At 39.9% G+C, this 22,800-nt stretch overlaps 1 protein-coding gene across 3 annotated transcripts in view; it reads left to right on the top strand.

Annotated features, from left to right (window-relative positions):
- Positions 1–1,198: 1,198 nt before the first annotated feature.
- The window catches only part of acacb (acetyl-CoA carboxylase beta), a 129,557-nt gene continuing 107,955 nt past the window's right edge, over positions 1,199–22,800 (top strand). The window contains exons 1-7 of one of the 3 annotated variants that reach the window (XM_060843487.1): positions 1,199–1,444; positions 14,986–15,118; positions 16,009–16,147; positions 16,266–16,375; positions 17,231–17,312; positions 18,242–18,340; positions 20,126–20,235. In XM_060843487.1, the coding sequence (XP_060699470.1) occupies positions 1,395–1,444; positions 14,986–15,118; positions 16,009–16,147; positions 16,266–16,375; positions 17,231–17,312; positions 18,242–18,340; positions 20,126–20,235 (723 nt within the window). In that variant the 5' untranslated portion in view covers positions 1,199–1,394. The remainder of the gene's footprint in view (positions 1,445–14,985; positions 15,119–16,008; positions 16,148–16,265; positions 16,376–17,230; positions 17,313–18,241; positions 18,341–20,125; positions 20,236–22,800) is intronic. The other 2 variants (XM_060843485.1, XM_060843486.1) reach the window with 2 other exon arrangements.

Raw genomic sequence — 22,800 nt, 5'->3', positions numbered from 1 at the left:
ACCTGTGAATTTTGTTTTACGTAGTTCAAATGAACTACACTTATCACTTACTACTTATACAGAACGAGGAAATGTATTTGTCACCTTGAACCATGACCTGGATGAGTCATCTTCCCTTCTGCTTAGCTGCAAGTTATACTAATGCCAAAATATAGTTCAAGGGTAACACAGCCTTACAGTGCATCAGGAAAGTTTCCATTATTCGTGTACAAATCTCGATTTGTTGTTTTTAGGCATTCTCATTGTAAGGGATCTAACTTTCAAACTCCATTCCATCCTGACCTGTTGCACAAATGCATGTTCCCGCAGGGGCCCATGAGCAGCCTGATTGCATTTTTTCAACCTCGAGATGATGGGACCAATTCTGTATCTCCAGTGCAAGCCAGGATGATATCAGCTAACACTACAGAAAAGGAATGAAATCTGAGGTTGTTCTGGTTTAAATGGCTTAACAGGTGATACATTACTGAACCACCAGCAAAAGGTATTTCCATGAGTGAAGTAGAAAAAACGAGAAACGGCGAAAATTGAGGGTTCAGTGCATCACCGAATCTCAGAATGACAGCAGCGCAGCATGAGGCCATTCAGATCATTATGGTTGAGCTGGTTCATTAAAGGAACAATGGAATCTTTAAATAGTTCATTCTTGTGTTGCAAAACTGTTCTTTCCTGTAAACCTGATGAGCTCTTGATTTTTGAATGTAAGAGGGTAAGATGGTTATACATTTTCAATGCAAACTACATTTTCTACATTTTCTCCATTACAACAGTAACCACGCTTCAAACGTACTTTAGGATATCCTGTTGTCATGAATGGTCAAATAAATGTGTCTTTCATTTTTGTGTTCATTTGATCACTTTTTTCAGTGTAGAATTTCATATTTGTTACAGCAGAAGTTTCTGTTTGTTTGAGCAAAGAGCCAGTCTTGAGGTGTAGCTGTGTCCTTGTTTTAACATTATCTTGCCTGTATTCAACTGATAACTGCTGCATGAGAAGTTAAATTTGGCATTAGTGGGAAGAGATCAGGTTACTGCAGTTGGCTCAAACTTTGTTTCTCTTAAAAAAAAAGTTCCTTTCCTGCAGCCGTAATGAGCCGTTTGCATTGTTGGGATTCAAGATAACATAGTAGAGCGAAGTTGAGGGAAATTGCTTCAATCAGCAAGAGTTAAGTTCTGTGTATATAACCCGCCTCTTCCTGAGTGAGTTTGGATGCCGCAGAGTGGCAAAACTAGTTGCAGATGTTATGTCTGCTGAGTTTATGAAAGGGTGGGAAGTTAAAAGTCAGTATGTTATTCAGCTGCCGTAACTGCTCTTTGGACTTGTTGTTAGGGGGCTGGAAACGAATAAAGCTTTGTACTTCACCAAGAACAAAAATGTAAGCTTGAATTCTTCCATGGCAGGGAAGAACAACCCACCTTCTACATTGTTTCAGTACCCAAGGAGGTGAGTGAGTTAATTTTTTTAACAAATGCGAAAAATCATTCTTGTCTCCTTTCTGTGCAAAGCATGTATGTTTCTGAGTTAAAACGATTCTCATGGTCCAAGCTGGATAGTTGCCAGTTAAAATGTTGTAAACACTGCTTCACGTGACTCTACTTTGTCTTTATTTTAAACTAAATCTTCCCTGAGTATGCTTCTTTGCTAGGTATATTCATGCTAATGAATTTGAATGATGTCTGTTGGATGCTAATGAAGATAAGGATTTAAAAGTGGAACAAAATGCACACAGTTTTGAATTGATCTGTGAACTGTTAGAGCTAGAAAAACTGTCAATAATACTGCTGTTGTGGCAGATTGTTGTGTATAATGTAGCTGGTCTGTTGCCCTATGTTACTACACTACACTTCAAGAAATATTGACCTATTAACCTGTTGGGACATTCTGATGTCACAAAATGTACTAAATAAACACATGGTGTTTCTTTCCCCTAATCGCCGATGTTAGTGCGTGGAGGTATGGCTTAGTGTGGAACTGCCTCGGAGTTTGGCCCTGAAGTCCTCTATAATTGAATAGCTTATCACTCATTATCAGGACCTTGTAGTGAATTGCCATTGCCGATGAATGCATACCTCAGAAAGAATTCCTGAGTCAGCCCCTCAGGAGAAGCCTGGTAAGGAAGCGATCTAATCTGGTTTAGTTTATAAATCTATATTCTTTTAAGAAGTCTCTGATCTCCTTTAGAGTTACCCTTCACACTATTGTACACAAAGTTGCAAGCTGGGGATTTATGCTCAGTTGAGATCTCTAATAATCATGGAGTCAAAGAGTCATAGAGATATACAGCACGGAAATCAGACCCTTCAGTCCAACTCATCCAGGCTGACCAGCTATCCTAACCTAATCTAGTCCCATTGGCCCATATCCCTCTAAACTCATCCCATTTATATACCTATCTAGATGTCTTTTAAATGCTGTAATTGTACCAGCCTCCGCCACTTCCACTGACAGTTCATTCCATACACACACCACTCTCTGTGTGAAAAAAGTTGCCCCTTTTATATCTTTCCCCTCTCACCATATGTCTAGTTCTGGACTCCCCCACCAAGACAAAATACTTTGTCTATTTATCCTATCCATACCCCTCATGATTTTGTAAACCTCTATAAGGTCACCCCTCAGCCTCCGACGTTCCAGGGAAAACAGCCCCAGTCTATTCAGCCTCTCCCTGTAGCTCAAATACTCCAACCCTGGCAACATCCTAGGATATCTTTTCTGAACCCTTTCAAGTTTCACCACATCCTTCTGATAGGAAGGAGACCAGAACTGCACACAGTATTCCAACAGTAACCCATGTCCTGTACAGCCGCAACATGACCTCCCAACTCCTATACTCAATGCTCTGACCAAGAAAGGAAAGCATACCAAACACCTTCTTCAGCATCTTATCCAGCTGTGCCTCCTCTTTCAAGGAGCTATGAACCTGCACTCCAAGTTCTCTTTGTTCAGCAACACTCCCCAGGACCTTACCATTAAGTGTATAAGTCCTGCTAAGATTTGTTTTCCCAAAACGCAGCACCGCGCATTTATCTGAATTTAACTCCATCTGCCACTCCTCAACTGATTGGCCCAAGTGATCAACATCCCTTAGTACTCTGAGGTAACCTTCTTTGCTGTCCACTACACCTCCAATTTTGGTGTCATCTGCAAACTTACTAACTATATCTCCTATGTTCACATCCAACGAAAAGCAGTGGACCCAGCACTGATCCTTGTTGCACTCCACTGGTCACAGGCCTCCAATCTGAAAAACAACCCTCCACCACCACTCTCTGTCTTCTACCTTTGAGCCAGTTCCTATCCTTGCCAATCAACCTCCCATGGGAAACCTTGTTAAATGCCTTACTGAAGTCCATATCAATCATGCTTACCAGTCTGCCCTCATCAATTCTCTTTGGTACTTCTTAAAATAAAACTCAATCAAGTTTGTGAGACATGATTTCCTCACCCCAAAGCCATGCTGACTATCCCTAATCAGTCCTTGCCTTTCCAAAAACACATACATCCCGTCCCTCAGGATTCCCTCCAATAACTTGCCCATCACCTATGTCAGGCTCATCAGTCTATATTTCCCTGACTTTTCCTTACCATCTTTCTTAAATAGTGGCACTATGTTAGCTAAACTCCAGTCTTCTGGCACCTCACCTGTGACTATCAATGGTACAAATGTCTCAGCAAGGGGTCCAGCACGCTCCTCTTGTAATACTGGCTGAAGGATGCTCTTTTTATCGAAGGATATGGGTAACATTATGGTAAAATTGTAGTTATTGTTCAGCCCTAGTTGCCATTAGAAGGTGTTATTTGGACTGGTGACCTCAAAGATATCAGTCCAACTTGTTTAGAAAATGTGTTTTTGTCGAATGTAGGATGGTGCGTGATTTCTGATCTTTTGAATTCACAGTGGAAGGAGATACTTGTAGCCCTATGGGATGATTCTTTCTCCAAGTTTTCCATGTTTTAAGACCCATTCCTCTGGATGCAAAATACCTTTTTCTGTTTGAAGGTAGAGGTTACCCCAAAATTAATATTCCCAGAATTGAGGAAAGCACTAAATTATCTGATAACAGTCAATAAATTTCTATATTTGTATGCAGTGTTCACCCAATGGGATGTTAATTTCTATTAGTTTATAGGAGTAAGAAATGTTTTCTGCAATGATTGACTGTATTCCATTTGAAGAATTTATGACATTTTTTGAAAAATAGGTGAGGACATCTCTGGGAGTATGTCAGTACAGCAAAGGTTTACTCATAACTGAGGATTTGTGAACCACTACAATAGGATAGTGTCTTTACCTAGTTGCACTTTCTTCTGGATAAAAATGACAGAGTGCAATATCCTAATGATTAATATGGAAAATGTGCAAATGTGAAAAATGGCTTTGGTTTTGAAGTTATGCAAAATATGTGTGATTTAAATGGAATCCAGATGCCTGTTAAAATGCTGTTTCTTACTAGCCAAGCAATTGTTTTAAGTAATTCTTTTATGTCATTTTCTCTTCCAGTTAAAATGTGCATGAGTCTCTCATGCATGTTGGAAGCTATTTTTCTAAAATGTATTTTAAGATCAATTTTTATATTATGATAAATGTTGCCTGAAAGCTGAAATTCAGTTTGAAGTGAGTGAAATTTTATTTTGTTTGTCTTCCTGAACATTGTGCCTTTACACTTAGGTACAGTGTTACCAAAGTTGGCTCCTTGCTGTCATCTATGCTTGTTATATCAGAGTGGTGCTGGAAAAGCACAGCAGGTCAGGCAGCATCTGAGGAGCAGGAAAATTGACGTTTCGGGCAAAAGCCCTTCATCAGGAATGGAGAGAGGAAGCCTCTAGGGTAGAGAGATGAGAGGTGGGTAGGTGTTGGGGGGGGGGGGGAAGTGGGGCTGGGGAGAAGGTAGCAAAGAGTACAATAGGTAAATGGGGGTAGGGATGGAGGTGATAGGTCAGAGGGGAGGGTGGAGCGGATAGCTGGGAAGGGACATTGGCAGGTAGGACACGTCATGAGGACAGTGCTGAGCTGGAAGGTTGGAACTGAGGTAAGGTGGGGGGAGGGGAAATGAGGAAACTGGACTTCACCATCCCCTCTGACCTATCACCTCTTTCCCCACCCCTATTCCCCTATTGTACTCTTTGCTATCTTCTCCCCAGCCCCACCCCCCATTAATCTCTCCACCCTAGAGGCTTCCTGCCTCTATTCCTGATAAAGGATTTTTGCCCGAAACGTCGATTTTCCTGCTCCTCGGATGCTGCCTGACCTGCTGTGCTTTTCCAGCACCACTCTGATCTAAACTCTGGTTGCCAGCATCTGCGGTCCTCACTTTTGCCTATGCTTGTTAGATATCAACTAAAAAAGTGAGTGTTGGCAGACTAAGTGACGTTGAGAACCAGCAAGGCTGAAATCAGATTTTTCTTCATAAAGTTTTCAACAGGAATCACTGGACAATGATCATAAGTGGTAACAATGGATTTTTTGCTGTTCTATTACTTTAGACCCTCCAACTTTTAATGGTGTTGCAATCCCTCACCACTGCAGCTCAAGATGAGTCTATAAACATGACTGCCTTCTAAAGAGGGGAACAAATGCATTTGTACAATGCCTGGTTTGAAAATGTCATGAAAGTTTCACATTGTTTAGAGCTGTTGGAGTGCAGTGATAGTGTCCCTGCCTTTGAACTGGAATGTCTGGTTTCAAGTCCTATCTACCCTGGAGGTATGTTGTAATATGTCTGAACAGGGTTGATTAAATCTAATTCAAAATTAATACTTTTAAATTGCAGTGACTGTTGGGGAAGCAAATGTAAATGCCAGTTTGCACCTAAAATGTCACACAAAGCAATTAAATGAATATCCAGGTTTTTGTTTGTTGAAGGTGATGATTGAAATAGCAGCATTGGCTGGGACACTGGAAGATTTCTGCCTCGAACTTCTGTTAAATAGCAGAAGTAAGGCTTTTTGTCTGTACAAGCTTTGTAATAATTTTCCCATTAGTCTCACTTTCCTACACAAAACTGAACATTTTTCTCCTTCAAGTATTCACCCAGTTCCCTTTTGATAATCATTATTGAACCTACTTCTGTCACTCTTTCAGGCAGTATATTCCAGATCAATTCACGCTGTGCAAAAGTTTTGCCTCTCATGTCGCTTCTATTTTAAATCTGTGACCTCTGGTTGTAGTAGTAACGTGAGATCTACACTCATGTGAATAAACGGCAACAGACTCTATTGAATATAACCATTTACAGAAAATAGTAAGAGAGGACATCTTACCCGGAGCCCTAGAAACTCAGGCTCTGGTTCCGTGTGAACAGACATCAGTGTGACATACTCCTTTCGCATATACTCAGTGGCTAACTCAGTGTAAAGTTGTAATTCCCTTCACTGTTACTGACTGTCCTACCGTCAAAAGCAGTTTCATCTTGTTATTTCATGATTTTGAACACCTTTGTCATATCTCTCTGGAACTTTCCTTGTTCTAAAAAAAATACTAGTTTCACTCATCTCTCCATTTAACAAAAGTCTTGCATCCCTGGTATGATTCTATTAAATTTCTTTTACACCTTCGCCTGGAGAATTCCTTTTTGGAGCAAAGAGATTGAAGGGAGATTTGTTAGAGGTAAACAAGATTTTAATAGGTTTTGATGAATTGGATGAAGAAAGCAGCCCACAGTAGGTGCTACTGGAAGGGTCAAGAGTCATAGGAGAGGTGCTTCAGGCTCACTGCCTTTATTCCTGATGAAGGGCTTTTGCCCGAAATGTCGATTTCGCTGCTCCTTGGATGCTGAACTGCTGTGCTCTTCCAGCACCACTAATCCAGAATCTGGTTTCCAGCATCTGCAGTCATTGTTTTTACCTAGGACAAGTAGAGATAATCCATCATTTCAAAAGGAAATTGGATGGGTACTTGAAAAGAAACCAGATCTAAAAGGTAGAGCAATGTAATGGTTTACTCTACAGAGAGGTAGCATGGACTCGAGTGACTGATTGCTTCTTTCTGTGCCATAAATGACTCTCACTGGAAGAGTGGAATTGCATAGGGGTGTAAGCAAAATGGGCTATGGTGAGATGTGTAGCAGAATGAGGTGACAAGTGCACAAGGCACATCTTTTTGTCAGGTGCCATCTTTTAAACTTCTCACAAGCATTGTGACAGATTCTCACTCAGCAGCAGCAAGATGCAAATTAATATGATTATTGCTAATTAAACAGAGATAATAGCCCAATTCAACTCATTAATATTCAGCCTCCCATCTTAACAAATGCACCAGACAGCTTTAACAATGGGAAAACTCGACAAGGAAACCAGATCATCTGGCAGAATCAGTGTTACACCAGGCTCCAACGATGTTCCATGGAGTATCAACCACACACACCCATATCCACAGAGTTTGGCATCCAATACGTGCCAGCTTCTAAGAACCCTCGTGGGGCATCTCTTATCTAGTAATGAGATGCTTATGCACTTCAGTGCTGCATTTTAAGCTGCAGTGACAACTATCATTGCAATGTTGCAGCAAGGACACTGTGCATTCAGGAACATGCACCCAGTTCATGGAGTGGATCTTCTGCATCTCTGGCCTGTTGACATGCTGTCATCACTGACTCTGAGCCTACCCAGATGCTTACAACATCCCAGCTTTGATTTACCTTGGCTCTCTATTTTGCACCCCCTCAGCCAGAGTTACCAGACTTGTATTAATGCTGTCATGCTATGCTTTTGTAGTAGACACAAAGCCAGGAAGGTTGCCATAGTTGTTAGTTGACCTCCGACAAGACAAAGGCTAGGATGTGGCGTTCACTCTAGGGTCTCAGCACAGTAAGTCAAATGTAGCCTCCAATGCCAGCCCAGGCCATGCTGCGGCAGTCAGAATCAGGATCTTCCCCTCACAAGGGTTGAGGAGCCAAATGACAGGCAGCACACCACCAATCTTGACTCTTTCTGCCCTATTGTGAGCAGTTTTCCTTAGGGAACGAGAGGGTCAGGCAAGTAGGGACTAGATTAGGTTGGGATATCTGGTTGGCATTGACGAGTTGGACCATGTTTCCATGCTGTACATCTATGACTCTGTGACCTCCATACAAAGCACAGTTCCGGTTTTTCCCCAGTCTGCCATGCCTGGAGCAAATGTCAGCAACCATTTGGACAGTACCTGTCAGGGTGCCCAATGAGCATTTAAAGTTTTCACAGGTGCAAGAAATGCTGATGAATTCTGGGCTATCCATTGAGTAACAAGTTGTTATGGGAAAGGTGCATGGTGAATTGGGGTGTAAATTGGATATGAGAGACGCCTTAAAGATGTGGTAACTAATTAATGAGAAGAATTTGGTAAGATGCAATGAGATGCAATGAGAAAACTTGCTTGGGCATATGGCGACAAACCCTCCAAAAAACTTCATGTAATTCAGACTTAACCACAAAGTTGTAAGATCCAGGCCTTAGTTTCTATTTTATCCAAAAAAATTAAAGTCCTGCTTCTGATTTTGTAACCTTTTAATTGTTTTATCCTTTACCACAAGGACACTGCTAGATATTAATCAGTAAACTAAAATCAACATGTTTAGTTTTCCAATGTTGATATAGTGATTGAACAGGTGATCCTTGTTGGTCAAAATGTAAGGCGGCTTATCTCCTTTCTCTGGTGCAAAATTGTTGGTATCTATTGAAGCAATAATTCTTTTTCAGCTATCAATTCTAGAGGTATAATTTTGTTCACTTGCAAAAGGGCATTTCTGTACAATCTACTTCTCTTAAAGGATGGCAATGTCATGAGAGGCATGGTGGCTCAGCGGTTGTAACTGCTGCCTCACAGTACCAGGGACCCGGGTTCAATTCCAGCCTTGGGTGACTGTTTGTGTCTGTGTGAAGTTTTACATTCTCCCCATGTCTGCATGGGTTTCTTCTGGGTGCTCCCATTTTCTTCCCCCAAACCAAAGATGTGCAGGTCAGGTGAAATGGCCATGCTAAATTGCCCATAGTGTTAGGTGCATTAGTTAGGGGTAAATGTAGGGGAGTGGGTCTGGGTGGGTTACTCTTTAGAGGGTTGGTGTGGACTCGTTGGGCGAAATGGCCTGTTTCCATACTGTAGGGATTCTAATCTAATCTAATAGAGACAACAAATGTTAAGATCCTAGAAAAATTTAAGTTTCAAATTCCAACAAGTTATCAAGAGGAAGAGAATCAACTCCATGTCAACTTTCATCCCTTCTGTAGTAGGTTTGGGGAGAATCTCACACTTAGATTTCTATTTCACAAAGATGGAGAACATCTTTCTCCATCGTTCGGAGTCTGGACCCCAACATCAGGTAGGAGAAAGTGAGGACTACAGATGACTGTGGTGCTGGAAAAGCACAGCCGGCCAGGCAATATCCCGGGAACAGGGCATAAGCTCTTTGTCAGGAATGATGAAGAGCTTATGATCAAAACGTCGATTCTCCTGCTCCTCAGTACTGCCTGACCGGCTGTGCTTTTTCAGCACCACACACTTCGACCTCATGTCAGGTCCTTGCTTCACATTATCTGATACTCAACACAATTTTTAATGAAAAACTTAAAGAGCTGCGGATGCTGGAAATCAGAAAAAAAAATCAGAAACCTGTTCTGAAAAAGGGAATATCATCTCTGCTTTCTCTCCAGTTGCTGCCAGACCTGCTGAGTTTTTCCCAACAATTTTTTATGAACTGCCCGATTAATTGTTAATTCTTCAAGACTCCTGTGCGCTTGTCCAGTTAAGGATGGGAGGGTAAGCAGAGGATTCCCTCAGATGGATTGACCATGCCAAACTGCCCATGGTATGCAGGCTAGGTGCATTAGCCATGGAAAATATGGGATTACGGGGATAGGTTGAGTCTGGATGGGATGTTCTTTCAAGGGTCAGTGTGGACTCAATGGGCTGGATGGCCTGCTCCCACAATGTAGGGATTCTATGATTATGCACTCATGATTGTTCTCATTCGGTCGTACATCCTTTCAGTATTTATAACAGTACTGTATATTCACAGTCTTCGAAGCTACATTTTTTAATAAGGAAGTTTCACTATATTTGTAACTGCCATTTGCTCCCCTTCTTCCCTTCAGTTTAATAGTTTGTTTCATGAAGCTCTTCCAAAGAGTGCCCTACTGCTTACATTTACAAGTACTTGTGTATTGCAAACTGACATCAGGAATGCTGCTAGATGTTTTTGTTTTCGTGAGTATTGCCCAGTGAAACGCTGGTGTGATCTGCTGCTCCAGGTGGAAAGAAACAGTGAAATTGTGGAACTTGTAGGTGCCTTTTGACTTAGAATTGCTTTTGAGTCCTACTGTTGGTGTCCCTGCCACAACCCATCTCATTCACTGTCACCTCCATCTCAACTATTTATATATTCTCCTAAGCAAGGCCACCGTCTTCCACACTCTGTAAATCTTAACTAATCCAAAGTTTTGCTGCTTGTATCGTCTGCTGCACCAAATCCTGTTCCCCAATGTTGGTAGGTCTTTCAGTGTTGCCATTTTTAAAAATTGTTTTGTCTATTTATATTTCTTCTTATCCCCTCCTGCTCTGTAATGCCTCAAAATATTGTTTCTCTGACTCTTTGGTTTGGATATGCTTGCACCCTTAGTCCCAATATTGTTAGCTGTGCCTTGAATCATCTAAGTAAAAACAATGACTGCAGGTGCTGGAAACCAGATTCTGGATCAATGGTGCTGGAAGAGCACAGCAGTTCAGGCAGCATCCAACGAGCAGCGAAATCGACGTTTCGGGCAAAAGCCCTTCATCAGGATCCTTGAACCATCTAAGTCCCATTCTCTGACATTTCTTCCTCACACTCTTCTTTCAAGATTTGCTTTAAAATCCAACTTTTTAAACAGACGTTTGTTCATCATGCTTAATATTTTCCCTTGATAGGTAACCATTGGAGATCAGAGTCATAAAGTGTGGTGCTGGAAAAGCACAGCCAGTCAGGCAGCATCCAAGGAACAGGAGAGTCGGCATTTTGGGCATAAGCCCTTCATCATTCCTGATGAAGGGCTTATGCCTGAAACAATGACTCTCCTACTCCTCGGATGTTGCATGACCCGCTTTGCTTTTCCAGTGCCATACTTTTCAACAGCATCTGTGGGCATCAGTTTTCTACATAAAAGGTGTTTTATAGATGCACGTTGTTTGTGTTATTGCTTTTAAGGCTTATTGTGATTTGTAAAACCGGAATATTGTTTATAGCCATTAATTAGTTTTAAAATGGCAAATGCAGTTTTATTTTTTAAGTTTCTCACTTTTGCCCCGTGGTAAAAGCATCAGGTTTTCTATCACATTTGCATTGTTTGTGAGACGGACTGCCAAGTCATCATTTACCTCTATGGGAGACTTTTGTTGTACACCCATAGAGTATTAGCTTCAGTCCACAAGAGCTGAACTGTAGTAGAATATGTGGCAATTTCAGCCATCCCCACAATCAAATTTCCTGCCCTTGAACAGTCAGTGAGAAAGGGAATAGTTGACATGCAACCATTGACAATGAGGTGGAATGAGATACTAAATGCTGAAATACTTATGTGAGTATTGATTTTAAGGCAGGCTCTGATGCAGTTACAGAATTATAAGAAATCCCATAAACTTGTACAATACTGAAATTGATATTGAAACCCCTATTGGGTAACTGGGCTTATAATATCTTTTCCTCCACCATTCACTGGTTCCTTCCCAATTTTCCCACACTCTCAAAAGTTCACTCTGATTCCTTTGCCTTGCCCCCTTCCCAGGCTGAGAAGCAACATGGTCACCCCTACCACCCACACCAGGCAAGCTGACCAGCAACTTGGCCTTTTCCAATGCCTTCATTCCTTTCCCTGTCTTGCTGAGAGGAAACTCTAAACACAGACTTCTCCCTGGCAACTCCACTTGGAACTGGGTCCTTTTTCCTAAACCATTCATCCACACAGGTCTCTGCAAATCCTAATAAGATGAAAACCTTCCTTGGGCCACTGTCCTTATTCATTTATTAATCTAAAATTTAAATGCATTCATGGGATGAGGGCGTCGCGAACTAGGCCAGCAATTATTACCCATCCCTCTACGCTCAGAGGGCAGATTAAGAGTTAACCACATTGCTTTGGGACTGGAATTACATGTCAACCAGACAAATAAAGGAAGCAGTTTCTTTCCCTAAAGGACATTAATAACTAGATGAAGTTTTCTAACAATTGACAATGGATTCATGGTCATCAGTAGAGTCTTAACTCCAGATTTTTATAAAGTGTTTTGCATCAGTGTTAACTATGTAGAAGGGAATGAAAGCTAGAGAACTTGGGTAAATAAATAGCGACTCCTTGAAAAGTGTACATTTTACACAGGAGGAAATGCTGGATGTCTTAAAATGCATAAAACCTCAGGACCTGATCAAGCAAGGAAAGTGATTGCTGAGCCCTTTGCTGAGATATTGTCAGTAGCCACAAGTGAGGTGCTGGAAGACTGGAGGTTGGCTTCCTATTTAAGGAAGGTCCTTAAAAAAAGCCAGGGAACTACAGACTGGTGAACCTGACATCAGTGGTGGGCAAGTTGTTGGAGGGGATCCTGAGGGACAGTATTTACATGTATTTGGAAAAGCAAAGACTGATTAAAGATAGTCAAGATGGCTTTGTACATGGCAAATTGTGTCTCACGAACTTGATTGAGTTTTTTGAAAAGTAACAAATAGGATTGAGGAAAGCAAAGGATGGATGTGATAAATATGAAATTCAGTAAGGTGTTGACAAGATTCCTCATGGTAGACTGGTTAACAATGTTACACATGGAAAATAGGGAGACCTGGCTACTTGGATACTCACTGGGTCAAAGGCAGGAGACAGAGGGTGTTGGTGGAGGGTTGTTTTTCTGACCCGGGCCTTTGACCAGCGGTGTGCCGCAAAGATCGGTGCTGGGTCCACTGCTTTTGTCATTTGTATAAATGATTTGGAAGTGAATATATGAAGTTTGGTTAGTAAATTTTCAGATAACACCAAAATTAGTGGAAAAGTAGACAATGAAGCAGGTTACCTCCCAGTATAATGGGTCTTGATCAGATGGGCCAAAGGGCTGAGAAGTGACAAATGGAGTTTAATTTGGATAAATGAGAGGTACTGCATTTTTGAAAGGCAAATCAGGGCAGAACTTATATACTTAATGGTAATGTTGTGGGGAGTGTTGCAGGACAAAGATCTTGGACTGCAGGTACACAGTTCCTTGAAAGTGGATTCGCAGGTCAATAGTATAGTGAAGAATGCATTTGGTATGTTTGCCTTTATTGGTCAGAGCATCGAAGGCTGAGGGCTGACCTGATAGAAGTTTATAAAATCATGAAGGATATCGATAGGGAAATAGACAAGATCTTTCCCCCAGGGTAGGGGAACCCTAGATAGCATAGGTTTAAGGTGAGAGGGGAAAGATCTGAAAGGGACCTAAGGGACAATGTTTTCATGCGGAGGGTGGTGTGTGTATGGAATGAACTGCCAGAGGAAATGTGGAGGCTGGTACAATTACAACATTTAAAAGGCATTTGCATGGGTATATGATTAGGAAGGTTTAGGGGGCTATGGGTCAAGTGCTGGTAAATGAGACTAGATTAATTTAAGATATCTGATCGGCATGGACGAGTTAGACAGAAGGGTCTGTTTTCATGCTGTATAGCTCTATGACTCTATGACTGTATTTGAACCTGGGGCCCCAGGACATTACCTGAGTGTCTGGATTAATAGTCTTGCAATAATACCACGAGGCCTCCCCTAATTGAGACATGTATCATGTATTTCTCCTCCTCCTACTCACCCACATAAGTGTAAATCTCTCCCCTCCAATTGTGAAGAAATTGAAGCATTGCTCATTGTAATCTTTCCATTTCAATGAGAAACATTTTGCTCCCAGATGTGCCATCCTCCTTCCCTATTATCCTACTCTCTCCTCTCACCAACCATTTTATTTGTTTCTCTATGAGATAGTGAGGACTGCAGGATAAAGTGGTGCTGGAGAAAACACAACAGGTCAGGCAGCATCTGAGGAGCAGGAGAGTCGATGTTTTGGGCAGGATTTGATGAAGGGTCTTGTCCAAAATGTCAACTCACCTGCTTCTCGAATGCTGCCTGACCTGCTATGCTTTTTCTAGTGCCACACTTTATCGACTCTCTCTGTCTGCTTTCCCAATTACCACCACCTCCACACCCAACTCCTATCTTACTTGGTCTAAATACTGCTGTTCAGCTGGCATCCCAAAATCCAACACCAGTTGGTCACCAATTATTCATTATTGGTAAAGCAATATATATGTTCTATAAAAAACTTCATAATTTGTATTTGAACCTTGTAAGTGAAAAATAAGGTTACTGGAAATGAAAGTGTGTGAGTATACTTATATTTGTACTTACTTTGCAAAAGGACACATATAATCCTGTTTAGATTGAAAGTGCAAAGTTTAGCAGTGTGTGTATATATATATATATATATAGAACTGCACTGTTTACCCAGGTATTGGCATTCAGGACCCCTAATCATGCTGTTGTATTTGTATCCAGTGGAGTCAAACACGATACTCTCCCTGTTTCCAGCTGTTGAAATATTGAATATTGTCAGAGCTCATGTCATGATCAGTTTCCATGCATATTATCTTTTACCACCTCTTTCTGTATATTACCCCTGAGGCCTGTGGGTTTTAGTTTCACAGAAACACAAATTAAATTGTGGGAAAGAGATCATAAAACATCATAAAATTGTTGAAATCTGTAATACTGGCCTTGGTCATAAGCTTTTTGTTTGGTGTTCTTTCTCAGATATATGCTGTAGTTGGCTTGATAACCTTTTCTGAAGCCGTATCTTGTTTGTTTTTCAGAGTTCTTGAGGTAGGCCAATCATGCTTCCTCAGTGAAGAGCAACCAATTTTTTTGTTGAAATAAGATGTTTTGAATTCAATCCCTAAGTTCTACTCAGGATGGAGAAAGGAGGTGGGAACCTTTTAATGACTGTATCGTTGATTTTTTTTCTGATTCAGATCTAACATGTCAAGCTTGCACTTGACAAAGAAGGGCAGGGAAGAACAACGGCTGGATCTGCATCGGGATTTCACGGTCGCCTCCCCTGCAGAATTTGTCATTCGGTTTGGTGGGAACAAGGTCATCGAAAAGGTATGCACCACTTTGGCAAGTGGTGTGTGGTTTGTGAAACAGAATTGTTTGGTCTTTTGTAGAATGTGCTTAAAGGTAGGTTGCATAGTAGGAAGCCACAGAAAATATGAAGGGGTATATTTTTCTCCCAATGATCCTGGTTCTGAATTATGAGAGAAAAATATATTTGCACATTCAGCAATAAAAATGCATATAAATACGTAACAGAGAACATAGAAATGTGAGAATGAGCAATTACAGAAAATGAGATGATAAAAATTCTTAGGAACAAGTTATATGGGCCAATAAATGAGTCCCATCTTGATAAATCAGCTTCATTTTGTACTGTTCATGTGTGTTTGATTTCTATTCTCTCTCTAATCAGTATACACTATTCTGTTTAATAGCCTTCTTTGGTAACTTGTCCAACACAATGTTTGGATGGAAATATTCCATCTTACATCCCAGATGCTTCATACTTCCCAATTTTTAACTTGGATCCCTTAATATTTTAACCATTTGCCAGAATGAACAACGTCTTTGATAAATTTGGTATCAGATTGGCCAAATCCCTTTATAATTTTGAAAACTGCAATTGTATTTCTTTCAAAAATCCTTTCCAAATAGAATTACTTAGTTTCCACAGCCTTCCTCAAAATCTGTAAGTATCTGTACCTGCATTGTGTAGCATTTTCTGTTTGTTTTAGTGTTTCACATTTCATCCTTTGTTGCCCATATGTTTCAGTGTTGCACCATATGCTACAAGATCATCGGAGAAAATGAAATCACCTTATTGTCAGAAAAGAACCAATAACTTAAGGTTTAAACAGAATCATGCACTACACGTTTTGAAGAGGGTAAGACTATGTGTAATCCTTACCCCATTGACTTGGCCCATTATTCCTTGCCAGGTTCTGATCGCCAACAATGGCATTGCAGCTGTTAAATGTATGCGGTCCATCCGCCGATGGTCCTACGAAATGTTTCGAAACGAAAGAGCAGTTAGGTTTGTTGTCATGGTTACTCCTGAAGATCTGAAAGCCAATGCAGGTATGCTTTAGGAATTATGCATACACAAAATTGTTTAATTATGTTATTGCATAACCGTTGGAATTTTAAATTCTATATATTACCATACCTCATTGTTGTGGAATGATATTCTTTTTAGAATACATCAAAATGGCAGATCAGTATGTACCAGTTTCTGGGGGACCCAACAACAATAATTATGCTAATGTAGAGCTGATTGTGGACATTGCAAAGAGAATCCCAGTGCAGGTAAACTGCAGTTTAAAATTCATTGTATTGTTGCAAATTATTTCAAATGGGTGATTCTTTTGATGCTTAAATTTTATTTAAAGTTTGATATTTCCTTCCATCTATTCATGCTTCTGCTTCTAAAAATAAATGAACTTAAATGGTATTGCTGCACCTTTGACATGCCCCACCCCCCCCCAGTTATGATCTACCACTAGACTTCCCTTCCCTCTTTTAATTCTGTTTGTGCAGCTATTTCCTAACGCAGTGTTCAACTTGAGGCTGCATGACCTATTAGCAACTTCACAATTATCTATTGGGCGAGACACTGCATCACGCTATTAAGATCTACTACTTTTCTTGTGCTCCCTTAGAGTTTGGCTAATTATTGATGTAAAGATAAGTGGTTTAACAGACAAGATTTAGCTTTCACTGGCAACTTGGTTGCTTTACCAAAAGAAATAATCACCTCAGAAAAAAAATTACGAAGAGAATTTCAAAATAATTCAAAAATAACTTCTCAGTCTTAGATATGAAAGTATGACATAATTGCTGGTAGATTGTGTTTTGCAAATAATGATAGACTACACCCTAAGATCAGAAGATGGATATACCCAAATAAAGCTAAGTAATACATGAGGATCAGAGAATGAGCAGAAGCAAACATTCTTGGTGCACATGTTGTAGGCAGTTGTGTAAAGCCTGAATCTTCAAGAGCAGAATCGGGTTAGAAAAGTGTTTTCATTGGAAATTCTACCTCCATTTAAGATGTGCTACTTTTATCTCATTAATGTATTACCACAAAATAATGAACTTAATTTATTTATTTGCTATATCTCAGCATTGTTTGAAATTGGCATTCTTCTGTTCTTCTAGGCAGTTTGGGCCGGCTGGGGACATGCCTCTGAGAATCCTAAACTTCCAGAACTCCTTCAGAAATATAACATTGCATTTCTAGGTGAGATTTGTTTTCAATAAGGAATCACTGAATTGAGAAAAGTCATCTGGTCCCATGCTAGGGTGAATTCTCTAAGAATCCAAATTTCCCTTAGTATTCTGTTAACCAAGCCTTTTCTGTAACAGAGAACAATGCAATAAAAGGTAAGATGAAGTAAGATGGATTGCATACAACTTGAACATCATCATTGGCCTGTTAAGCCTAATGCCCTATTAAATAAGCAAATTTTGCACATGTTGGAGATCTTAAAGTGCTGGAAAATTGAAGGAAATCTGGCAGCATCTGTGGTGAAAGAAACATTTTGAGTCATTTGGAAATGCACAGCTTGGCACGCACCACTGAGTGTTTCTGGTTCCCTCCGCAGCCTAACCAGATTTCCTGAAAGAAACTGCTGGAAGTTGTCAACATAAAGTTACTTTCTTTTAACTAATGTGGCACAGGAAGGAAGAGGAACACAGGATTACTGTGTGTTAAAATCAATCCATACCTGCCCCTCACCTACCATCTCATTCTCACCTTCCAACCCCAATCTTTCCCACTCCCAACAGATTGCCTGAGAGATACTAAATAAGCCTAATTCCATACATTTGGCATTTCATTCATGAAATAATTCAAGGATTTATGATATCATTATGATTGTTGGTAATTATGATTTAGTTTTTTTTATATGAAAGGATTGAAACGGTGAGAGAATTAATTTTTACTTAATTTATGCTATTATTTGCTCTTAAAATCTGGCCTGTGATTACCTGTAGAATGCTAACATATTGAAGTAAATCAATCACATTGACATGAGGTGTAGAAGGATTAGAGATGGTAGATCCCATCTTTTAACATTGCATAAGGTTTACAGATGTTTGAGTACAAGCTGAGTTTTCTGTTTTCTCAGTTTGATCTCTATTTGTTTTTGCATATGTTGTTTCTTGTAGGTCCTTCAAGCCAGGCTATGTGGACACTGGGAGATAAAATAGCCTCCTCCATTGTCGCACAGACTGCAGGGATCCCAACATTGCCTTGGAGTGGAAGTGGTAAGGGGGACAGACTGTTTTTTGGATAGCACTGGTACATCGGTGGAAACATGAGTTAGTGGAAGGAATACTTATATTGTGCACTTGTTTCCTTTATCCAACAGTCTTTCAAAATGCTAAATATTTTCACATTAATGTAGAGCAGATCAAAATTACCGGTATGATTTTGACAAAGCTATCAAAATAATTTGAATCAGAGTCCATCCTGGCAGTTAAGACTTAATTATTACATTATTAAGGAAGAAAATTAGCTTGAACAGTATGACTTTGCACTCACACCCATTATGATCTGCAATTCTAAGTCTTTAGTGAAGCCTTTGATTTTAATGGGACTTAACCTTCAGCAAGGAAGGATATTTAGAGTTCCATCCCCAGGAAAATAGGTTGTCAACTGAGTTGGTAACAATTTGAGTACTGGTGGAGTGCTAACTACAGTATTTCAGTATGAGCTGTTATTGAGTGGAGGGAAAAAAATGATCAATCAAACATTGTTGTTCCTCCTTAGTTGACATACTTGACATGATTCTTCCTCTCAGTATTGTATATTGTTTTTAAACTTGATTTAAAATAAGGAAGTATCAATATTTGCTCTGTGCTATCATGTACATCTAATCAAGTGTGACCCATTCGCCATCTGAAATGCACATGTGTAGGATTATGTATGATGCAGATTTAAGTTAATACTTATGCTAGTTAAGACACCTAAGTGAATAGAAAGACTATCTTCTCCAGAGCCAGAGAATTAAAACCAAGAAAAGATAAATATGTCATTACATTTTTTAAAAAAACTTAACTGTTTTCTACTTTCTCTCTCTGACTCTAGAGAAACTTGTATGCTGCAAATGCTTGCATTTATCTATATGAGCAGCTAGGTGATGCGTTCAGAAGAAAGAAGTTTCACTACATTTCTTCCTTCACTTGAGCTGACCACTGAGATCAACTAACTCAACACATACTAGGGATTGATCTTTGAGATCTGATGGCTTAATTCCACACTGGAAAATGTATTTAACTAGTAACTAAATGCATTTAACTAGTAACTAAAGCACAGTGAAATCCTTCCTCCTCAGCATTAGGAAAAATAACACTGTAATCTACTTTGTAGAAGTTGCCTTGCAGGAAATTTTAACTTTATTCAGAGAAAATATAATACCATGGATAATTTACAAAACTTGACAGCCCAAAATCTTCAAACGTTTCCTGGAGCCCAGTTGAAATTCTCTTGCTATTGTAGTAACTTTTGGTGAATTTTGAACTAGGAACAGCAATAACTGTGAAGCAAATTACTCTCAGGCCGATGAATTATCTTTCGTTATATGCCTTGTACAGTGCAGATGGAGTTTCATCATTTTGGTTAGTGCGCTTCGTGCATAATGACAAATATTGTGAACCATCAGGAATTATAGCGTAGTTCCATCAATGGTCTAATGTATAAATACTATCAATGAACTGTATATACTGAAAGATGCCTGCTTTATTTTGTCTGCTGAGTTAGCTTTTCTTGTTTTGCGCATAAGTGGGAGCACTGTAATTGACTCAATATCCCTGCCTTGGGAGGAGAGACGATCAACTAGCTTTCCCAGTTAATATCTTTAAATAAACTCTGCATGGACAGGAAAGCGTTCCATGAACATACTTATCCCAAACTTAATCCCCAGCTGACATCCTCCCATCCATTTGAAATGCCTCCCTGCTACCAAATTTAACAGGGAGGGCATTAAATTCCATTTAGTTTCTCTTGCTTATTTGCATAGACATTAAATGTTTTGTCTTCGCATTACTTAGGTCTGATTCTTGACTGGACAGAGGAAGATCAGAAACTGAAGAGAACTGTCAATGTTTCTAAAGAAGTGTACATGAATGGCTGTGTACGAGATGCCACTGAAGGTTTGGAGGTGGGAACTGTGACAAAGCAAATAAAGACAAGAACTGTTGGTAGTTGTATGTGGCATATATGTCGATCCTAATGTTTCTTCATGACATCTGCGTAAGTAGTTTGCTGAAAAGAGGAGATGGAAAGGAATGAATAGTGACCCAGTGAGCAACAGATTAATGCAATTTTGGAACCAAGCCTACCTCAGCAGAAGGGTCAAAGGGCTTTGAATTCACTTCACAGATCCTGTCAGACCTGCTGAGCTTTTCCAGCAACTTCTGTTTTTGTTTGATTTACAGCATCCACAGTTCTTTTGGATTTTATCAAGTTCTCTTCATTCAGCTCAAGTGTAGCATCCATTAATTGCAGAACAAAGCTCCTTCTGTTCTGCTAATGCATTAGACTTCATTTATTAAGTAATATTATGTGTATTTTTTTACATTTCCACGGTTAAAAATTCTGTCTACTTTTAATTTTGCAATAATGTATTGATGGGGGAAGAGATCACCTGATGTCAGCATGTTAGATCTCTACCCTTCTCAAACAACAAATAACCCTCAAGCCACCATCATTAGCTGTATTAGGATGCTCTGGTAATAGCAGAAATGCAGCAGGATGTATCTTGGTATTCATGGGCTTGAACTGAGAGCCAGAGCCATAATCATCTCAGGACTCCGAAGTATGGGGATTAGCATCTCCTTTTTCCAGTTCTGTTAAAGACACTAGTGAAACACCTCACAGGAATAATGGAATTAAATTGTCTATAAACGTAAGTCTGATAGCTTCTCAACCCATGACCAACCTATTGGAAGACAATTATTATTTTTCTTTTAAATTCATAATCTTAATTCTACATGGTTTAATGGTGACTTTGGAGCTTATTATCAGAAGGCCATTACATAAAACTAGGCGAAAGTGATGAAGGGGTGTAGTGATAAAGCCCTTCCTGATAAAGGGCTTTTGTCCGAAATGTCGATTTTCCTGCTCCTCGGATGCTGCCTGACCTGCTATGCTTTTCCAACAGCACATTCTCAACTCATCATATAAAACTTATTGAATTTTCTTAAATGCAGAGTGAAGGGGGAAACAAGCATTGTACAAATAAAGAAAACTGAATTTTCTTGGACAAGTCAGGATTTTCTCTGAGTTATGAGCTGACCCCCTCATATCAACTGTTTAGGTCAAAGCAAAAGTTAATAGATCTAGTCAGCTGACATGAACAGAGCATCTGACAATTACTTACTTTGGCTCCTTATTGCTGATTGCCTGATGCAGATGTCTCAGACTGAAAAAAGCCAATGGTGACTACATTAAGGGCTTTGGTGACTTTAAAAGGCCTTGGCTAGAGATGTTCCTAGTCCAACAGATCCTATTGCAAGAGATCACAATTAATGGCATCAGAATCAGAGTGCCATTTTAACCAACATTGTGCAGGAGAAACTAGGGCGAGTGAAGAATGTTGTTTAGTTTTATTTCCGTATGAATTCCTGCTCCTACAGACTCTACAAAAAAAATCTTGAGTGCTCTCTTTGCACTGGGCTTTCCTCACCTTTTTCCTGGGCACTGGGAGATAGCCAGTTAGCTGTTTAATCCAGCTAATTACAGGTGGAAATTGATAAGGCTTGTGAAGATTAGGTCCGTGAGTAAAAGGTTTTGGGGCCCTATCACTGGAGGTCTAGATGATTTTCTGTCCACTTGGCCTCTGCCCATATCATTTCTATCTCCAGTTATATTGGTTCTCTTCCTGCAAGTATCTGCACCTCCTTTATTTTATTGAAACAGTTCTTTCAGGGTTATTGATCCATGGTATATCCTGCTTCATCCTATTTATAGAACGTAGAACAATGCAGTGCAGAACATGCCCTGTGGCCCTCGATGTTGCGCCGACCTGTGATCTATTCTCAGCTTGTCCCCCTACACTATCCCAAAATCATCCATGTGCTTATCTAAGGATTGTTTAAATTCTGGTAATCTTCCAATGACAATTCATTTTAGACCAAGAGCTCATATTAGGACAGACCTAAAATTGATTTGTTGTGAAGTTGTATTATTCCAGCCGTACACCAATGCTACCTTTTTTAGTGTCTTAGTCATGAAATGTACCTGAATATATTTGTGAACAAAGTGAGATATTTATTTCAGGTTGCTTATAACTTGGTGTCAGCTTAAAGTAAACCAAATAATTGGGTGAATTATTAGTCCATAGTTTGCCTGTGGATGTCACTTTGCTCCGGATTGTATCCCAACAACAGCAGTTTGTGCACTGGAATAATTGGCAGCTGCTTCATCTTACTCTCATCGCAATGTTCTAGACTGACATTCAGAGTACAGTCCTGACAGAGCGCCATTGTGTCAATGTCTTTTGGGTGAGAGCTGAACTGAGGCACCATCTGCCTGTTCTGGTGGATATAAAAGATCCCATGTCACTATTTGGAAGAAGAGCAGGGGAGCTGGTTATTTTTGGTATCTATGCGAATATTTATTCCTTAAACAAGTTCACAAAAATAGACTGTAAACATAGTACTGTGGATGCTGGAAATTTGAGATAAAAACAAAGTACTGAAGAACTGTGGAGAGGGAAAAATCT

The sequence above is a fragment of the Hemiscyllium ocellatum genome, chromosome 24, assembly GCF_020745735.1.
Source record: "Hemiscyllium ocellatum isolate sHemOce1 chromosome 24, sHemOce1.pat.X.cur, whole genome shotgun sequence".
In the NCBI taxonomy this organism is placed as follows: domain Eukaryota; kingdom Metazoa; phylum Chordata; class Chondrichthyes; order Orectolobiformes; family Hemiscylliidae; genus Hemiscyllium; species Hemiscyllium ocellatum.
Note: the sequence above shows the minus strand (reverse complement) of the source record. Positions and strands in the feature narration are given on the sequence as shown.